The 16,464-nt window shown below is 43.9% G+C and overlaps 1 protein-coding gene across 2 annotated transcripts; it reads right to left on the reverse strand.

The window, feature by feature from the left end:
- Nucleotides 1-1,152: 1,152 nt before the first annotated feature.
- Nucleotides 1,153-9,262, reverse strand: phc1 (polyhomeotic homolog 1). Of its 2 annotated transcripts, XM_053494493.1 has the most exons (15): nt 9,084-9,262; nt 7,799-7,925; nt 6,959-7,069; nt 6,121-6,195; nt 5,405-5,548; nt 5,128-5,298; nt 4,909-4,990; nt 3,944-4,707; nt 3,674-3,812; nt 3,316-3,464; nt 3,037-3,115; nt 2,846-2,933; nt 2,338-2,488; nt 1,959-2,199; nt 1,153-1,865 (listed from the first exon to the last, which is right to left on the reverse strand). In XM_053494493.1, the coding sequence occupies exons 2-15, from the start codon at nt 7,922-7,924 to the stop codon at nt 1,714-1,716; spliced, it is 2,472 nt and encodes an 823-aa protein (XP_053350468.1). In that variant the 5' UTR covers nt 7,925; nt 9,084-9,262; the 3' UTR covers nt 1,153-1,713. The 2 variants fall into 2 exon arrangements, with proteins under 2 accessions (XP_053350468.1, XP_053350469.1); XM_053494494.1 differs by lacking the exon at nt 6,121-6,195.
- Between the last annotated feature and the right edge of the window lie 7,202 nt (nt 9,263-16,464).

Genomic DNA, 16,464 nt, shown 5'->3' on the forward strand with positions numbered 1-16,464 from the left:
CATAAAGGAGAGCAGCGTTCTGTCGTTCCTCACACTGCTGTCCAGAGGCATGGACAAGCTGCTTCTCTCTCAGCTCTGGTCTCGGGTCCGGCTCTCTGACCCAGCGGCAGGATGATGTGCAGCACCAGGAAGAGGAGAACCGGGTCACATGATTCCGGGTTGCGTCTCTTGGACCTGCACAGGATCCAGTTCCGGTTCTGTAATGTGTTAGAGACCAAGACTCTCCTACATCACGGAGGTGTTCTCGGTTCCTCCAACGGTTCCTCCTCCAGCTGCTCCTTCAAATCCACACTAATCATCTTCTCATGTGTGTGTGTGTGTGTGTGTGTTAGAACCCTAAATATTCTTTATTTCATTATAACCCTTCTTATTGTTTATTTCTTAGTCTTAGTTTTCTTTCTCATTTCTGTACAGTGCTTGTGTAAATCTCTCTCACACACACACACACACAGACACACACACACACACACACACACACACACACAGCTCTCCCGAGTTTGTAGTGTAGACCTCCACACTCCGGGTTCTACACGGTTCCACTCTGACCCTACTGTAATGACGACACTGGGGTTATGATCACACACACACACACAGACACACAGTTTCTCTGTGTAAAGACTCCATCTGTCTTCCTCTCTTCCTTTGTCCCTCCCTCTCTGTCGCTATGGTAACGCCATGGCGACCACCTGTGCTACGTGTGGCGCCTCGACGCGTCTCTCCTCCATCATTCACTCGTCTCTCGTAAATAACAACCCTAAAAGCACAACTCGTCCCTTTCACACACACTCTGCACTCAGAGACGGGTCAAAGAGTGTGTGTGTGAAAGAGGGAGAGAGAGAGACAGATAAAAGTGAGACAGAGAGACCGGGATGGAGAGACACACACGATGTAAACAAACATGTTTCACCGTCTCCACCCCGTACCTGTGTTATCTTTATTGATCCTCTCTTCTTTCTCCGTTTGTCCTTACCCTGCACTTTTTTCTTTCCTATCCCCCTCCCCCTCTTGTCCTCCTCCCTTTGTCCCCCTCTTGTCCTCCTCCCTTTGTCCCCCTCTCTCCCTCTCCTCCACATTAACACTGTTGAGGTGTAAGGGTTCAGGACATTCCTCTTTCTGCTGAAAAAAAAAAAGAAGAAGAGAAACACGCGGCTCTTTACTGTAACGCTTTATTTACTCATTCAGTGGAGAAATAAACTAGAAAACTAGGGCACTAGCTCAGGTGCACTTCCTCTAACAGGAACTGGGAGGTCAAAGGTCATGATACTAAAACTAAACAACACAAATTAGGAGGAAAAAAAATGTGAAAAGTGATGATTGTTGGGTAGTACACATGAAAAAAAAGTCTACAATAATCTACAGTAGAAAAAAATAAAGTTTCCTGTGTTACGCTCTATGATTGGCTACTGGAGAGTCACATGACTTCCTGTTTGCCTTCATCCTCCTCATCCTCAAGCTACTCGTTAATACTGACAGCGCTCTCCTTCAGTGGGGTACAAAAATAAACACGGGAGTCTCACTTTACTGCTGTGTGTGTGTGTGTGTGTGTGTGTGTGTGTGTGTGTGTGTGTGTGGGAGATCTCTCTGTCAGGTCGTAACTGAAGGTTATACTCACTATTAATCATGTTCTATAATGAAAAGCAAAACAACTGTCCTTCTATTACCGTCCCCATCCCATCAAACTGACCACGCCCCCTTTGACATGCCCCACCCCCCTCAGTCCCTCAGGCTGTTGATGGAGGCGCAGATCTTGAGGGCGGGGCCCAGTTTAATATTCATGGTGCTCATCAGATGCTCCTCCTTCAGCAGCAGCAGCGCCTGACCGTCAATCTCCTGGGACAGGAAGTGACCCGCCAGATCCTCACAGCCTGACAGGAAGTGATGTCACAGAGGGAGACGCAGGATTAGGAGACAGTCAGCGCAGACAGAGAGACAGACAGGACGTGGTACTGAAGACTCACCTTGCAGAGAGGAAATGAAGCGACAGACTTCCTCCACGCTCCAGTGGGCGGGGCTAGCCGATAGGAAATGGTCTCCGTCCAGCGGAAGGCCGCCTTGTGCCGATTCGTCCAGCTGAGGGCCGCAGTGGGCGGGGCGAGAGCAAGAGAAGGAGGAGCCTGGAGAGAGATAGTCTTCTTCCTCTTCTTCTTCCTCACCTTCGCAGCTGGAGACGTCCTCCGAACGACTGGACTCAGATCGACACTGAGAGACACACGGAGTGAGAGAGAGAGACAGGAGGAGATGGAGAGAGTGTGAGAGAGGGTTACTCTTGTCCTGCGAGAGAGACAGGTTGTTGTATGGAGATAAAAACAGACAGACAGATGTAGAGGACAGACAGACCTTTACAGGCAGGTGTCTGCCAGTGATTTTAGCGCAGGCGATCTCAGAGCTGCTCCTGTGAGGACCCCTGCGTCTCGTCATCTCCTCAAACCCTGAGGCACTGCTGCGACCCCTACTGGTGCGGAAATGATGACTGCAGCTCACATTGTACCTGCAGGGGACAGGGGCGTGAGACAGGGGCGTGGGATGGGGGGTGGTAGGTAGGGGAATGAGGGGGGTTAGGATGGGGGGAATGAGAGGGGGGAGTGGGACGGAGTGAGACGAGTGAGACGAGTGAGACTGTACCTGATGTGTTTACACACGGATTAAAAGCCCCTCATGTGTAACTGACTGCGATGTAAAATCCTGAATTTTACATCGCAGTCAGTTACAGTTACAATCCTGAAAGCTCATTAAATCCTGAACTGTTTTTATTTAAACTCATGACGTGCTGTGAGAGGGGACTGGTTCCTGTTGTGGATGTTATTAGGTGTGTGTGTGTGTGTGTGTGTGTGTGTGTTTTTTGTACCTCTTAGCGCAGGTTTTGGAGCAGAACCGTTTGGTTCCACGGAACTGACTGGCAGGAGCAAAACTCTCACAGAATTCACACTTTAGCACTGTGGGACACACACACACACACACACACACACAGAACTGTTTAACCACGGGAAGTGTTCAACCACTCCATATGTATATACACACACACACACACACACTGACCAGCAGGAGCGCTGTTTTCAGGCTGCATGGAGAGAGGCACAGGAACACCCTCAGCCCGCTCCTTTATTGGACCAGTCACCTGTCAATCAAACACAGGATCACACCATCAGTGTTCTGTTCAATGTAGAACTAATAACGACGTTACTGGAGATTATCAGCACTCTCACGGGATCGTCCGCAGTGAGATAGTGGGATTATTTGGGTTAGAAATGATGTGTTTGTTTGTGTTAATTGGTGACTAGTGATTGTGGTTTGAGATCAGAGCGAGAGGAGACTCACAGGAAACGGCTCGGCTCCTTCCTGAATCACGAAGCCTTCGATGAGGTGTGTGAGAACCTGCGGTTTGACCACAGCCTGGGGGAGCGGAGCTCGAGGGTGGGGCAGAGACACAGACAGCGTGGGTGGAGTGGAGAACGCTATCTCTGGAGCTGCACAGAGAGACAGACAGACAGACAGGAAGAGAGACAGACAGAGAAAGAGAGAGAAGGGGAGAAAGAGAGACACACAGACAGAGAGAGAAAGACAGGGTGAGAGACACAACGAGAGAGAGAGAGACAGTGAGGTGTTAACGACGTACGAGTGTACAACTCTTTTTGATCTGATCGTTTTTTATACATGCCAAACTGTCCTCACTCACCAGTGTCCAATGAGGGAGCAGGAGAGAGTGGAGGGGCGGAGTCTGGGACAGACGGACAGTTCTGTGCAGCGGTTTCTGATGTCATCTCACCCGCCACATCGGACTCCGATTTTCTTTTCAATGAGATCGCAGGTTTCACCTGGAACATTTAAGTAAATAAATAAAATTACAAATATATTTGATAACATTAAACAGGGTTAAGTTTGATTTCAAGACATTCTATACGATCCTGTGAATATAATATTATATAACTGAATAAACAACACTGACCTGTGTGGTTGCAGTTTGCTCAAACATAGTTTCTCCAGCAGGTGGCGCCACACTGCTGCCGTGATCTCCGTCTGTAGTTTGACTCGCAGCAGAGGAGCCGACCTGACCGGGATCTGCGTTCTGATTGGTCAGTTTTACGCCCACTCCAGCGGTGCCTGTCTCCATGGCTGTCACCATGGTGACTGCAGTAGAGGCGGAGCTGTGGCTGGGGTTGTGGGTGGAGCTGTCCTGTTGGGAGTAGCAGGTTCGGGCCTGCGCCGCCGCTACAGCCTGGGAGTTTCCCAGAACGCCCTGCCTGGGGCCGAGCAACTGGACCGGAACGTGTGGGGGGTGGGGAGTGGGCGGGGCTGGGAGGATGGGCGGAGGGTGGCGGGGCGGCATCTGAGATGGTGGACGCCCGCTTTGGGCCGTTTTGGGTTGGATGGGGACGGGGCCGGGCATCTTATCCCCTCCGTTCTGCTGCTGCTGAAGGGGCTGAACCACCAGTGTCTGAGCCGCCATGCTGGGTTTGGGGAAACCCGGAGAGGACGTGGGGACGTTGGAGCTCGGGACCAGGATGTGGGTCACCGTGGCAGCGGGTGCGAGGCGGGATGGAGAGAGCAGGAGCTGGGAGAGAGGGAGAGAGGGAGAGGAGGAAGTGGAGGAAGAGGGAAGAGAAGAAGAGGTGGAGGAAGGAGGAGTGGGAAGTTTACTTCCACTGATCTGCTGCGCTGACGGAGAAAACGCCTGCTGCTGCTGAGACTGTGGGCCGAGAGCGAAGGAACCTGGAAGAGAGAGGGGGGGGGAGAGAGGAAAGGGTGGGGGGAGAGGGAGAGGGGAGAGAGAGAGAGAGAGAGGGAGGGTGGGGGAGAGAGAGAGAGAGAGAGGAAGGGAGAGAGATGGAGGAAAAAGGGGGATTAAAATCAGAGAAAGATGTGTGGGTGGAGAACATGAGCTTATGTCCAGGGTTTTTATAATAAACTTACTGGGATCCTTCCTGTCAGGATACTCAGTTTTAACGGACGCCGCTCGGGGGGCAGAAGAACAGCGCAGGGCAAGATTCTGCACCTGGGGTACATTGGGATTAGGGGGCGGGATTAATGAAAGATGTCTAAAATGTATCATATAAGTCACAATGTTCAGGGTATTAAGGGGCGGTGTGAGCATAGATGGGGGGGGGGGGGTGTTTAGAATAAACTCTTCACCTGGTCACTATCTGACTGGTTACTGGAAGATGTGGGCGGGACTTCCTGTTGTTGCTGCTGTTGGGGTTGTTGCTGTTGTTGAGGCTGCTGTTGGGCAACTGTTGCCACGGCAGCAGTTGCCGTGCCGCCGGGCATGAAGATGAGCTGAGGAGCCCTGAGAGAGCGATTCACCTGAGAGAGAGAGAGAGAGAGAGAGAGAGAGAGAGTTTATAAACATATTACAACGTGCAGTCTTTAAAAGTGAAGTAATATTATTTAAATGTAAAATAAAACCTACTCTCAGGTACATCTGCCCCTGACCGGCCGAGTTCCCACCCAGCAACACTGATTGGCTAAGAGCAGATGATGTCACAGATGTTGCAGGGCCAACTGGGCGGGGATTTGTCATGGTCCCGCCTCCAGAACTGCTGCTCAGGTTCCCCTATGAAAAAGACAAAACTTAACATCTAATGTAGTTTAAAAGGGGGCAAAAACATAATAGCGAAACCACCTGCTCTCACACGCACGCTCTCTCAACCGAGTGTTAAAAAGTTACGCCAAGGTGCATTCACAGGTGTGTGAGTGTGTGTATGCATATGTAAGCGTGAGAGAGAGAGTGTGTGTGTGAGAGTGTGTGTGAGTGAGTATGTGTGTCTGAGTGTGAGAGTGTCTGTATGAGTGTGTGTAAGAGTGTGTGTGAGTAAGAGTGTGTGTGTGGGGGTGAGTGTGTGTGTGTGTGTGTGAGAGTGTGTTTGGGGGTGAGTGTGTGTGTGTGTGTGAGAGTGTGTGTGTGTAAGTCTGTGTGTCTGAGTGTGAGAGTGTCTGTATGAGTGTGTGTAAGAGTGTGTGTGTGTGGGGGTGAGTGTGTGTGTGGGGGTGAGTGTGTGTGTGAGAGTGTGTGTGTGAGTGCGAGAGTGTGCGCGAGAGTGTGAGTATTAGACTGAGAGTGTGTGTGAGAGTGAATGTGTGTGTGTGTGTGTGTGTGTGTGTGACATGACGCCTGTAGAGACGTACGGTGCACTGCGCTGTGCTCACTGCAGGGACGCTGGTGTTCGGAGAGTTCGACTGTCGACTGGCTGCGAGTGTGGCCTGAAAACACAGAGGAATAAAAGCTGAACTCTACCTGCATCATTAATGACATCACACCCGAGATCACCGTGTAACGTAAACAAAAACAGGTTCCACCCTCCATTTATCTCCTCTCCATGCTCTGACACTAAAACCACCTAAGATCATGAGCACGTCCCCCGAGTCTGTGACAAAAAAACACACACCTGAGATCAGACATATACAGATATAAACCGTACCTGAGATTATTCCTGAGATTGAGCAACATGACAGATTACCTGACGTTTCATCTCACCTGGGCTCATAACCAGATTATAAGGTTTACCTGTGAGTGTGTGAAGGTACATCTAACTACCTGAGAAACCACCACACAGGTTCCACCACAGAATAACTCATACTATAGTAAAGGTTAGTTAAGATTATATTTAAAGTGATGACCTTATACCCAGTGTGACCTCAAATAACCCCTAATGTTTACTTAAATTACACATTAGGTGTGGCAGAACACCTGAGGTTACACCCGAGATATTTACAACTGTACATGTCATCTTAACTCCTGCTGGAGATGACAGAAATCTCATGAGAGACCTAAAGCGTCTATTCTACATGAGCTCAGAGCAGGAGGTAAATGAGGTAAAGAAGAGAAAGCAGGTAATGGAGGTATAGAAGATAACTGGGGAACTGGGGTGAGGTGAGGTGAAGGTGACCGACGTTACTGAGGTAGAGGAAGGTGACCGACGTTACTGAGGTAAAGAGAGGTGAGTGATGTTAGAGGAGGTCTGACCTGTTGCACAGCGGCGAAGTTGTGAAGCTGAGCGCTGTTAATCTGCTGATGAAGCATCAGCTGCTGGAAGTACTGAGCTGCATTAGGCTGTCGCTGTAGAGCCTGCAGAGCCTGTATACACACACACACACAGAATTGATGGACGGTTTGTTAAACTAAGGAACATTTGATGACTAAAAGTGATAAGGAGGAGAGCGGCGGTGCTGCATGGGGACGTGTGATACACACTCCCTTCAGCTAAAGCAGCACACCAGCACAGCGCCCTCTATCTGTACCCGGGAGAGGGTGAGATCAAATCTCCGCTGTCTGTAGGAGAGCTCGACACAGAGAACCCACCACCCTGTGTGTGTACCTGTGTAACCCGCCCACCAGGGCGTTAAACACTCAGGAGAACACACAGGAGAGGAGGAGTGGGTCGGAGAGAGACGGGAAAAAACTTATAATGAATGTTTACATAAGACAACTGTGTTTGTTTCAGAGTTTTAAAGCTTGAGTAAAGGTTTTACCCTCAGCTGCATTCAGTCTGTGATTATTTTCTATAACAACTGTAATGTAGAGACACGTGTGTGTGAATCTCAGTGTAGCGTCAGAGACTTTATCATGATGTTAATGTGATTGTCTCACTCTCTCACCTGCACACACAGAGTGAGGGGACAGACGTGGGACAATTTACTTCACACACGCAGGTTGTATAAACAGCTGTGTATAACTGAATAACTGATTTTACACACAGTGAGAATGTATATACACCGACTCACACTGATGGGGTGGATGATTAAGTGTGCGTGAGTGTGTGTGTGAGTGAGTGTGTGTGTGTGTGTGTGTGTGTGTCCCTCTTACCTGGACCGCCTGTCGTTCGTACAGAGACATCTGAGAGATCTGCGCAGGGCGAGTGTTTCCCCCGGAGCCCGCAGTGCTGCTGCTGCTGGACGAACCGGAGCTGCTCTGGTCCTCGGCCTGCTCCATGCTGCACACACACACACACACCTTAAACACACACCTCAAACACATAAACACAGCGTCTCTTTAGACGACATCAGACCACACACTACAGTAATCACTCCACACATCAGTGAGAGCGGTACATCAGTGTTGAATCATCATGTTGATATTAATTCACACACACACACACACACACACATTCTCACCAGGATGTTCTGAGTAGTGATGGAAAGTTTGAATCATTGTAGTGACTCGGTTCTTTGAATCTTATTTATCAAAATAAACGAATCTTTATTTGAGTCATTTAGTTCATTTCGTTCTTTTTATCAGAAATAAAATGTTACAGTTCTGTTCCCTGTGTAATGTACTGCATAGTATTACTAATGAGAGTCACGTGACAAAAGGACGAACCACTCGGACCAGAAGATATGAAGCTGAGTTGCTCATTCTGTTTATTATAACATGTCCGTAGCTGCAGTGTAATATTTTCATTACTGGAACCACATACACACATTTAGTCTATAGTTCCAGTAATGAAAATATTACAATGCAGCTTGGACATGTTATAATAAACAGAACCATCATTAGTAATACCAGGCAGTCCATTACACAGGGAACAGAACTGAGCGGGTCTCCTTATGGGTCCTCCGGTCCGATCGTCTGTTCTCCTGAACCTATTGCACTGCTCTGTGTCTATGGGAGTCACGTGACCAAAGAACCACCCATCACTAGTTCTGATGGACTTACTGTATTATTATTGTTCATCTCACACACACACACACACACAGTGAGCAGTGTGTGTGTGTGCAGTGAAACAGTCTCTCTCCAGCTCTGTATCTGCTGTATGTTCTGTCACATCTGCACTTTAATAACTTTACACAGTAACTATGCAGGAATGGGTTGACCCGTGTGTGTGTGTGTGTGTGTGTGTGTGTGTGTGATGAACAATAATAAACACAGTAAGTCAGTCAGACCGTCCTGAGGAGTGTGTGTGTGTGTGTGTGTGTTCTCACAGCCCTACATCTACACTAACGCTGTACTTTATTAACATGATTATGTGTGTGTGTGTGTGTGTGTGTTATTGTTAAGAGTTTGTTGCAGAGAGTTAGCCCCGCTAGCATGCTAAGCTAACCCGCTAACTCTGAGGGGTTTCTCCCTGAACGCGCGCGCTGTGTGTCCTCACCTCGCCGCCTCCTCCTCCTGCTCCTCGCGCGCGCCCCGAGCTGTGTCTCCGCCCCCCGGGTTATTCTGGAATGTTCTGCTCTTTATTCAGATTTTTATTTCTGTTTTGTGAGACTTTACTGAGGAAAAACTAAAATCTGCAAAGAAAACCGCTGGACGAGACGCAACAAGCCCCGCCCACTGTTAACTGTTTACAATTCTTCTTCCGGTGACGTCACATTCACGCGCGGACAGCCTCTAAGTGTTTTGCTAACGTTGACGTGCTGATTGACTAGCACACGGTTTTACACCCTGGTTTATATTAAATAACTGACCTGTACAGAAGTGTGTGTTTTATGTTTCTGAGTCATTAACACCCGTTAATACTCGGTGTAATAACACTCGGTATTATACTGTTTCTGCAATTCACGTGTCTTACCTGTAGGTGACGCCAGAAAGCTAATTTTAGTCCTGTAGTCTCCCTCATCACATGAAACCTCTCAGAGATCTGAGCACTACATCAAGTTCATTTATATTAATCTATAGAAATAAAAGATTTTTTGTCTGTTCAGTTCTCCAATGATATCTTCATGTTTCATACATTGGAGGACCAGAAACCAGTCTCAGAAGAAGATTCTGTCTGTCTGTCTGTCTATATGTCTGTACTTACAGCATGTGTCTGTACGCCTGTTTAAATTCAAATTCAAAATTTTATTTGTCACATACAGTCATACACAGTACGATATGCAGTAAAATGCTTAGATAACCGCCTGTGAAAATGGACAGAAAAATGTAAAAAAAAAAGTAAAAAAAAATTTTTTTAACAAGAAATAAAATATACAAAATATATATTTTTTTAAATATATAAGAAATATAAAAACTTATCTGTACAAATGTAGACAAAATAGCAAGATAGCAATAAAAATGGAAATAAATGGAATGTTCAAGAAGTCTGCAAATGTGCATGTATGTGCAAATGTGCAATGTCCATGAGTGTCCGGTCTACAGCGTATTGGGGTATGTGCAACTGTGCATGAGTCAACAGATGAATAATGTCCATGAGTGTCCATTTCTGTGTGGTGTGCAAAAACACGGAGATGATTAGTCCTGTGTAGTGATCTGGTTTAGAGACTGTATCGTCCAGGGCCGGACTGGGACTAAAAAGTGTCCCTGGACTTCCTGACCTACAGCAGCACCACATCATAATACATTGGCTTATTAATGTTGAGATACATTTTAAATTAGTTACCAGTTACTAGTATAAAAATATAACACAATACAGAAATCAATGCTTTTTAAACATATTATTTGAAGTATCACCGGACATATATTGTGTCATATTAGTAAAAAAAAAAATAAAGGAAAGAACATCAAGACAAACAACATAAAAAACTATAAAGACAATATTTTAAAAAGAATGGCAATAAAACTGAACAGGTAAGCTGAAATAAATTCAGTAGAAGCATTAGCTCACGCTAATAAACTTAGTAGTTATTTATGTTAATTATTATGATAGTCAATATTCAAATCAAATTCAAATTCAAATTTTATTTGTCACATACACAGTCATACACAGTACGAAATGTAGTGAAATGCTTACACGACCGCCAGTGACCTTAAAAAGAGAATTAAAACTTAAGTAATAAATATCAATATAAGAAATATGATAAAAAATTTAAATAAAAATTTTAAAAAAAATTTAAATAAAAAAATGATTAATTCGAAATAATGCAGCGAAACGTTATTTTGAATTAATATTGACTACCATAATAATTAGTTAATGCTGGTACTGATTTTATTTCAGCTTACCTGCCATTCTTTTTACTTAGATCAGGGGAGAGGTTTTGGTCATCATTAGCAGGCACTGGTTCATCATCACTGACCTGCTGCACTTACAGCTTACACTGATGTGTGGTGTATCTTACACTGCATAACGATGATACCCCCTGCAAAATGTTTATGATATCTCACAAACAAAAAGGCCAATTTGTCTTTTCCTCATAAAGTGTTAGGGAAAATTCCACCCATACAAGTGTGACAAATATGCAAAGAAAAGAATCAGAAAGGGGCAAATACTTTTTCATGGCACTGCATGTGTAGTCAGATTGTTCCACTGGGATGAAACTGTGCGAGTTATAGCACTTTCAAAATCATACTAACTTTACACTGACATGAATAACTTTTTACTGCCTGTAAATGATACATTTTGGCAGTATTGTCTTGCATCTTTTAAATTAAATAAAAAAATAAATCACAATACTGGCAAAAAGTCTAATTTTGCTGTCAAATTGTTAATAAGCCCCCTGGGTCTCTGTGAGACTGGTGCTACTGGTACAGTGGAACCTCGGATTACGAGCATAATTCGTTCCGGAAGCGGGCTCGTATTCCAAAACACTCATAAAGCAAAGCACATTTTCCATAAGAAATAATAAAAATTAAAATAATTCGTTCCACGGCCCAAAAAAATAAATACATAAAAATAATTAACACAAAATATAAAGTAAAAATAAAACAAATTAACCTGCACATTACCTTAAAAAAGAAAAAAATAAATCCCGACAGATAAATGTTTCCAGTTATGCGCACAGACGCTGTGTGTGTTTTTCTTTATCCTGCGCTGCTGAGTGTGGGTTATGTGTGAGCGCGTGCGTAATTTGACACTGACACACACTAACGACGAAAGAGAGAGTGTGTGCGAACCGGCGCAACACACTCTGCAGTGCAAGAGAAAGAAAAACACACAAACACACACATAACACACACTCAAACACTGACACACAGTAAAGGCGAGAGAGAGAGCGTGTGTTTGTGTGTGAACCGGCGCGGTATCAAATTACGCGCGCACACACACACATACGCGCACTCTGCAGCGCAAGAGAAAGATACACACGGATGTTGATTATACTAGTAAGAAATGAGCACTAAGACCCAGCAGGGGAGATGATTACCCGCAGAGCATGAGAGAGAAAAACCGTTGGCTCAGTTGTGATCACGTGACGCTCGACATCAAATCAAGAAGCGCATGCGTGATACATGATACTAGATGCTCGTTAACCAAGACAATGCCAGTAAACCAAGTCAAATTTTATTGAAAAACTTTGCTCGTCTTGCGGAACACTCGTAATCTGAGGTTTGCGATCGATGGTCTCATTCATACGCGTAGAAAAGAGATGCAATATTATGGTTTCCGTCATTTTCTATATATTTGCGTACTGACTGGGCCAGCCCACATTGGCCAGTGGCCCACCGGAAAAACTCCCGGTGCTCCAGATGGCCAGTCCACCACTGGTATCACCTGCGGGAAGAAGCTCTTCTTCAGTCTCACTGTATTGGCCTTCAGGGAGCGAAATCCCTTTCCTGACCATAACAGAGAGAACAGTCCATTGTTGGGGTGGCTGAGGTCCTTCACGATCTTCCTGGCCTTGGTCCAACACCACTTGCTCTAGACTGAGTGCAGGTCAGGGGGCTCGGTGCGGATGATGCGCTCAGCTGATCGCACCACCCTCTAGAGAGTTTGTCTGTCCTGCATGGTGCTGTTCCCGAACCAGGTCATGATGTTTCCCGTCAGGATGCTCTCTATGGTGCAGGAGTAAAAATTCCTGAGCACCCTGAAGGGAAGTCTGAAGTCTCCCAAGCGTCTGAGGTGGTAGAGATGCAGTCTGGCTTTTTTCCCCACGGTGTTAATGTGACAGGACCATGACAGGTCCTGCGTGATGTAAACATAGAGGTATCAGAAGCTGCCCACTCTCTCCACTGGGCTCCTGCTGATGATGGGAGTCTGGTAGTTCCTCTCCTGCTTAGTGCTGAAGTCCACTATCAACTCCTTTGTCTTACTGATGTTTAGAAGGAGGTTGTTCCTCTGGCACCAGTTCTCCAGATTTCCAATCTCAGTAGTAGGACAGTAGTTCCAGGTCTCCCATGTTGTATGTGACTGTACTCCTGTTTAAACATAACTATATTGCTTTTACAGATTAAACAGCTGCAGCAAGATTTATTCTTAATTTCCCAAACAGGACGAAGCACACTGGAAGGAAGCACGCTGCATAACAAACCCTGACAATGTGTGACGCCATTACAACCTTCTCTTTTATTTCAATTCAATTTAATTCAACTTTATTTATATAGCGCTTTTAACAATGGTCATTGTCTCAATGCAGCTTCACAAAAATGAAAGAAATTATTATTTTTTTCAATTAAAAAAAAAAATTGTGTATGTGTGAAAAAAATGTGTCTAGATAATAATGAGATGAATGCATGATGAATGAAATGTCTCTGATGAGCAAGCCAAGGGTGACGGCGACAGGTATTTCAGGTACAGAAATTCCATAGGAGCAGCTGATGGTTGACTTTACTGTGTATAATGAAATTTATGAATGTTGTTTTCTAAAATTAACAGCATTTAAAAGCAGACAAAGAGGAATTCTGGCACCATTCATCAGAGATATCCCTAACTCATAGTTCTTCTAGCAAGGGATTGAAGGAACGGGTCTACAATGAAGTGACCTCTCCACTAGTAACCTCTCTTTTGGGCTCTAGTATACATAAAGTATCTGGGTTGAAGAAGAGATCAGCTTGGAAGAAGACTTGGATGTTTGGACACTAATTTTGGACACTAACGGTGTCTACATGACACACGCGCACACAGACCCAAAGAGCAGGCTGGTAAAGAGAGAGAAAATGGATCTTTAACCTCTCTAATGAGACTTGCTTTTGCTTTACACGCGCGCTGTACACACACGCATACAGACACAAAATAAAATATGTTTTACACACACACACACACACACACACACACACACACACACACACACACGTGGTCACAGTGTTATAGTAAACAGTATACGCGTGCGCAGATGTTGATTATACCAGTGAGAGACGCGCACTAAGACCCAGCGGGGGAGACGATTTTTATTATTATTATTTTTTTTTTCACAAATTCGGACATGTTCAAGATAAGTAAAATTACAGAGATGTTTTAACAATAGTAGGTAAGATTTAGGATAGTAATGTGGCCTAGATGACGTATTTTTGACAGCGGTTTAACACACAGCATTCGTGGGTGTAATTTCGCAATTCGTCCGTGAAACAGAAGAGTTGTAAAAACGAGTTTTGTGTCTGTAAATGGTCAGAGTCGTATATTTCAGAGTTGTATTGTAACAAACACACAAAATCTCGTATCTGTAAGCTGTCGTGGCCGTAGATTTTGGAATCCAACTCAGACAAAAGACAGAATTACACACAAATCTTTTTTTTTTACGCACAATTATTTTTGACAGTGATTTTATTCCATAGAATTAAATTCAAATTATTACAGCTTTCAAAAGAGCAAGGAGGTTGTCACGGATAAACACCAGAGGGCGCCACGCGCCCAGACCCCATTTTGAGTTTTTTGTAGTTTTGTGTTTCTTTATTTTTGAACTATGCTTCCCATGATGCACCACTGTCAGGTGATGGGAACACTCACCTGAACCCAGGTAACTGATTAGTGTTATATAAAAAGCCTTTTGTTCTGTTGTTTGGCATCTGTTGTGTTAAAGTGCTTTTTTGTTAAGTTGTGGTGAACGTTTCTTGTCATTCTGCTTTCCATTGTTTCTGTACCATTCAGTTAAGTTGCTTAAATTACCATTATGTTCTGCTCCATGTGTTTTGTTATAGTTTCTTAAGTTTAGCTCCTGTTTAGTTTAGCCCTTGTTTAGGCTAGCTTCTGTTTCTGTCTAGTTTAATTAAGGTATATATCTACTATAATATAACCCGAGTCCTCTGCGTCATGCCGGTTACCATAACTCCTGTTCCTGTTATGTCTTTGTTTGATAAAAGTTCTGTTTTGGGTTTTGATTTAAGTTGGTTTCATAGTCTGATTCTTTTTAGTTCCATTGTGAGTATTTGTTTGTGTTGTCATCCTTATTAAAGACTTCCTAGTAATTCACCTCTGCGATTATACCTTTTCTAAAGCCCCCGCACAGCACCTGTGACAGAGGTATGGCATTACCCCATTTAGGGATCATTTTTATGCGGCCCAGACTAAATATTTAATGAACATATGTAATCTGGTGTATAAAGCTAGATGGAAAGACATTGAACTCTTAATAATGAATGGTCCCCCAATTCAAGCAGTATTGGCGCATAAACTTGGGAAGATTTATAGATGAGGTGCCACACAAATGGATTAAAGCCCAAGTAAAAATCTGGAATACATTTAAAGAGTATAAATTGGATTGTAAATTACAAATAATTCAATGGTGTGCTTATGATCTGATTTTAAACCTATTAGAATGGATTATAGATCCAAGTCGTGGGTCTCAAAAGGAATAACATTCTACTCTCTTATGAAAAAGGGAGATTTAAAAGTTTGAGAAACATGTTTTTTATAGATATCTCCAGCTACGCAATCACTTCGAAAACATCAAAATTAAAACAGACTTTAATGACCCAATTGTAAACGTATTTATAGGTGCTTATCAAGGTGACTTAAATAAAGGTGTCGTATATAAATTTTATATATGGCCTTAGGATTTTAAAAAATAATTCTACTGTATAACTGAATAAATTAATGAAAAATGGTAATTTTTTAAATATCAAATGAGGAATGGCTTGATGTATGTAGGTTCCCATGGAAGTGTACTAACTCTGACATATGGTGGGAATTCGGGTGGAAATGCCTTATCAGGTTCTTTATTACACCAAAACAGAAGGCTCATATTGAGGGAGGGGACACCAAATGTTGGACACAGTGTGGGTTTCGGGAAGCCAATCACTGGCATATAGTTCCCAGTTTCCAGTGATAAAACCTTTCTGGGCAGACCTTTATAAGCATACTAAACACTTCAATGCCTTTACACTTTTTCCACATTTATTTTTAGGAAGTGTTGAGTTCCAGATAAGATCCTCTGAGAGATTCCTATTTGGCATTTTAACATCTGCTGGTAAAGCGCTTGATTACTTCCTGAACCCTCCACAATACGAGAGTGGATGGATGTAGTAAATATTTATTTTATGGAAAAGATTCCTTTTTTTCCTTCTTCGGAAAGAGAATGTGTTTAAAAAAAATCCCAAGTGGGTTAAATATATAAAACCATTGATTTTGCCTTCTGAATGAAAGATGATGATGTAATCTCTATGGTGTAACTTTTTCATATCGGAGACCAGCTGATTTTTTTCCCCATAGTCTCCATCGTAGATCATGAACAAACACTGAACATTATTCAGTACAGAATGATTTAAGTTTATATTTAGTTTTGCATTATCTTAAAAAAAGAAATTGATTAGCAGAGAACAAAGTAACTACATTAAAAATGGACTGTTTAAACTGCTACTTAAAATAAAAAAATAATAAAGCCTTACACACATTTCTGTACAGTAGCAGAATGATTACAATAAAAAGCCAAGAACCAGAAACAGCCAGT

This window comes from Clarias gariepinus, chromosome 4, assembly GCF_024256425.1.
Source record: "Clarias gariepinus isolate MV-2021 ecotype Netherlands chromosome 4, CGAR_prim_01v2, whole genome shotgun sequence".
Classification (NCBI taxonomy): Eukaryota; Metazoa; Chordata; class Actinopteri; order Siluriformes; family Clariidae; genus Clarias; species Clarias gariepinus.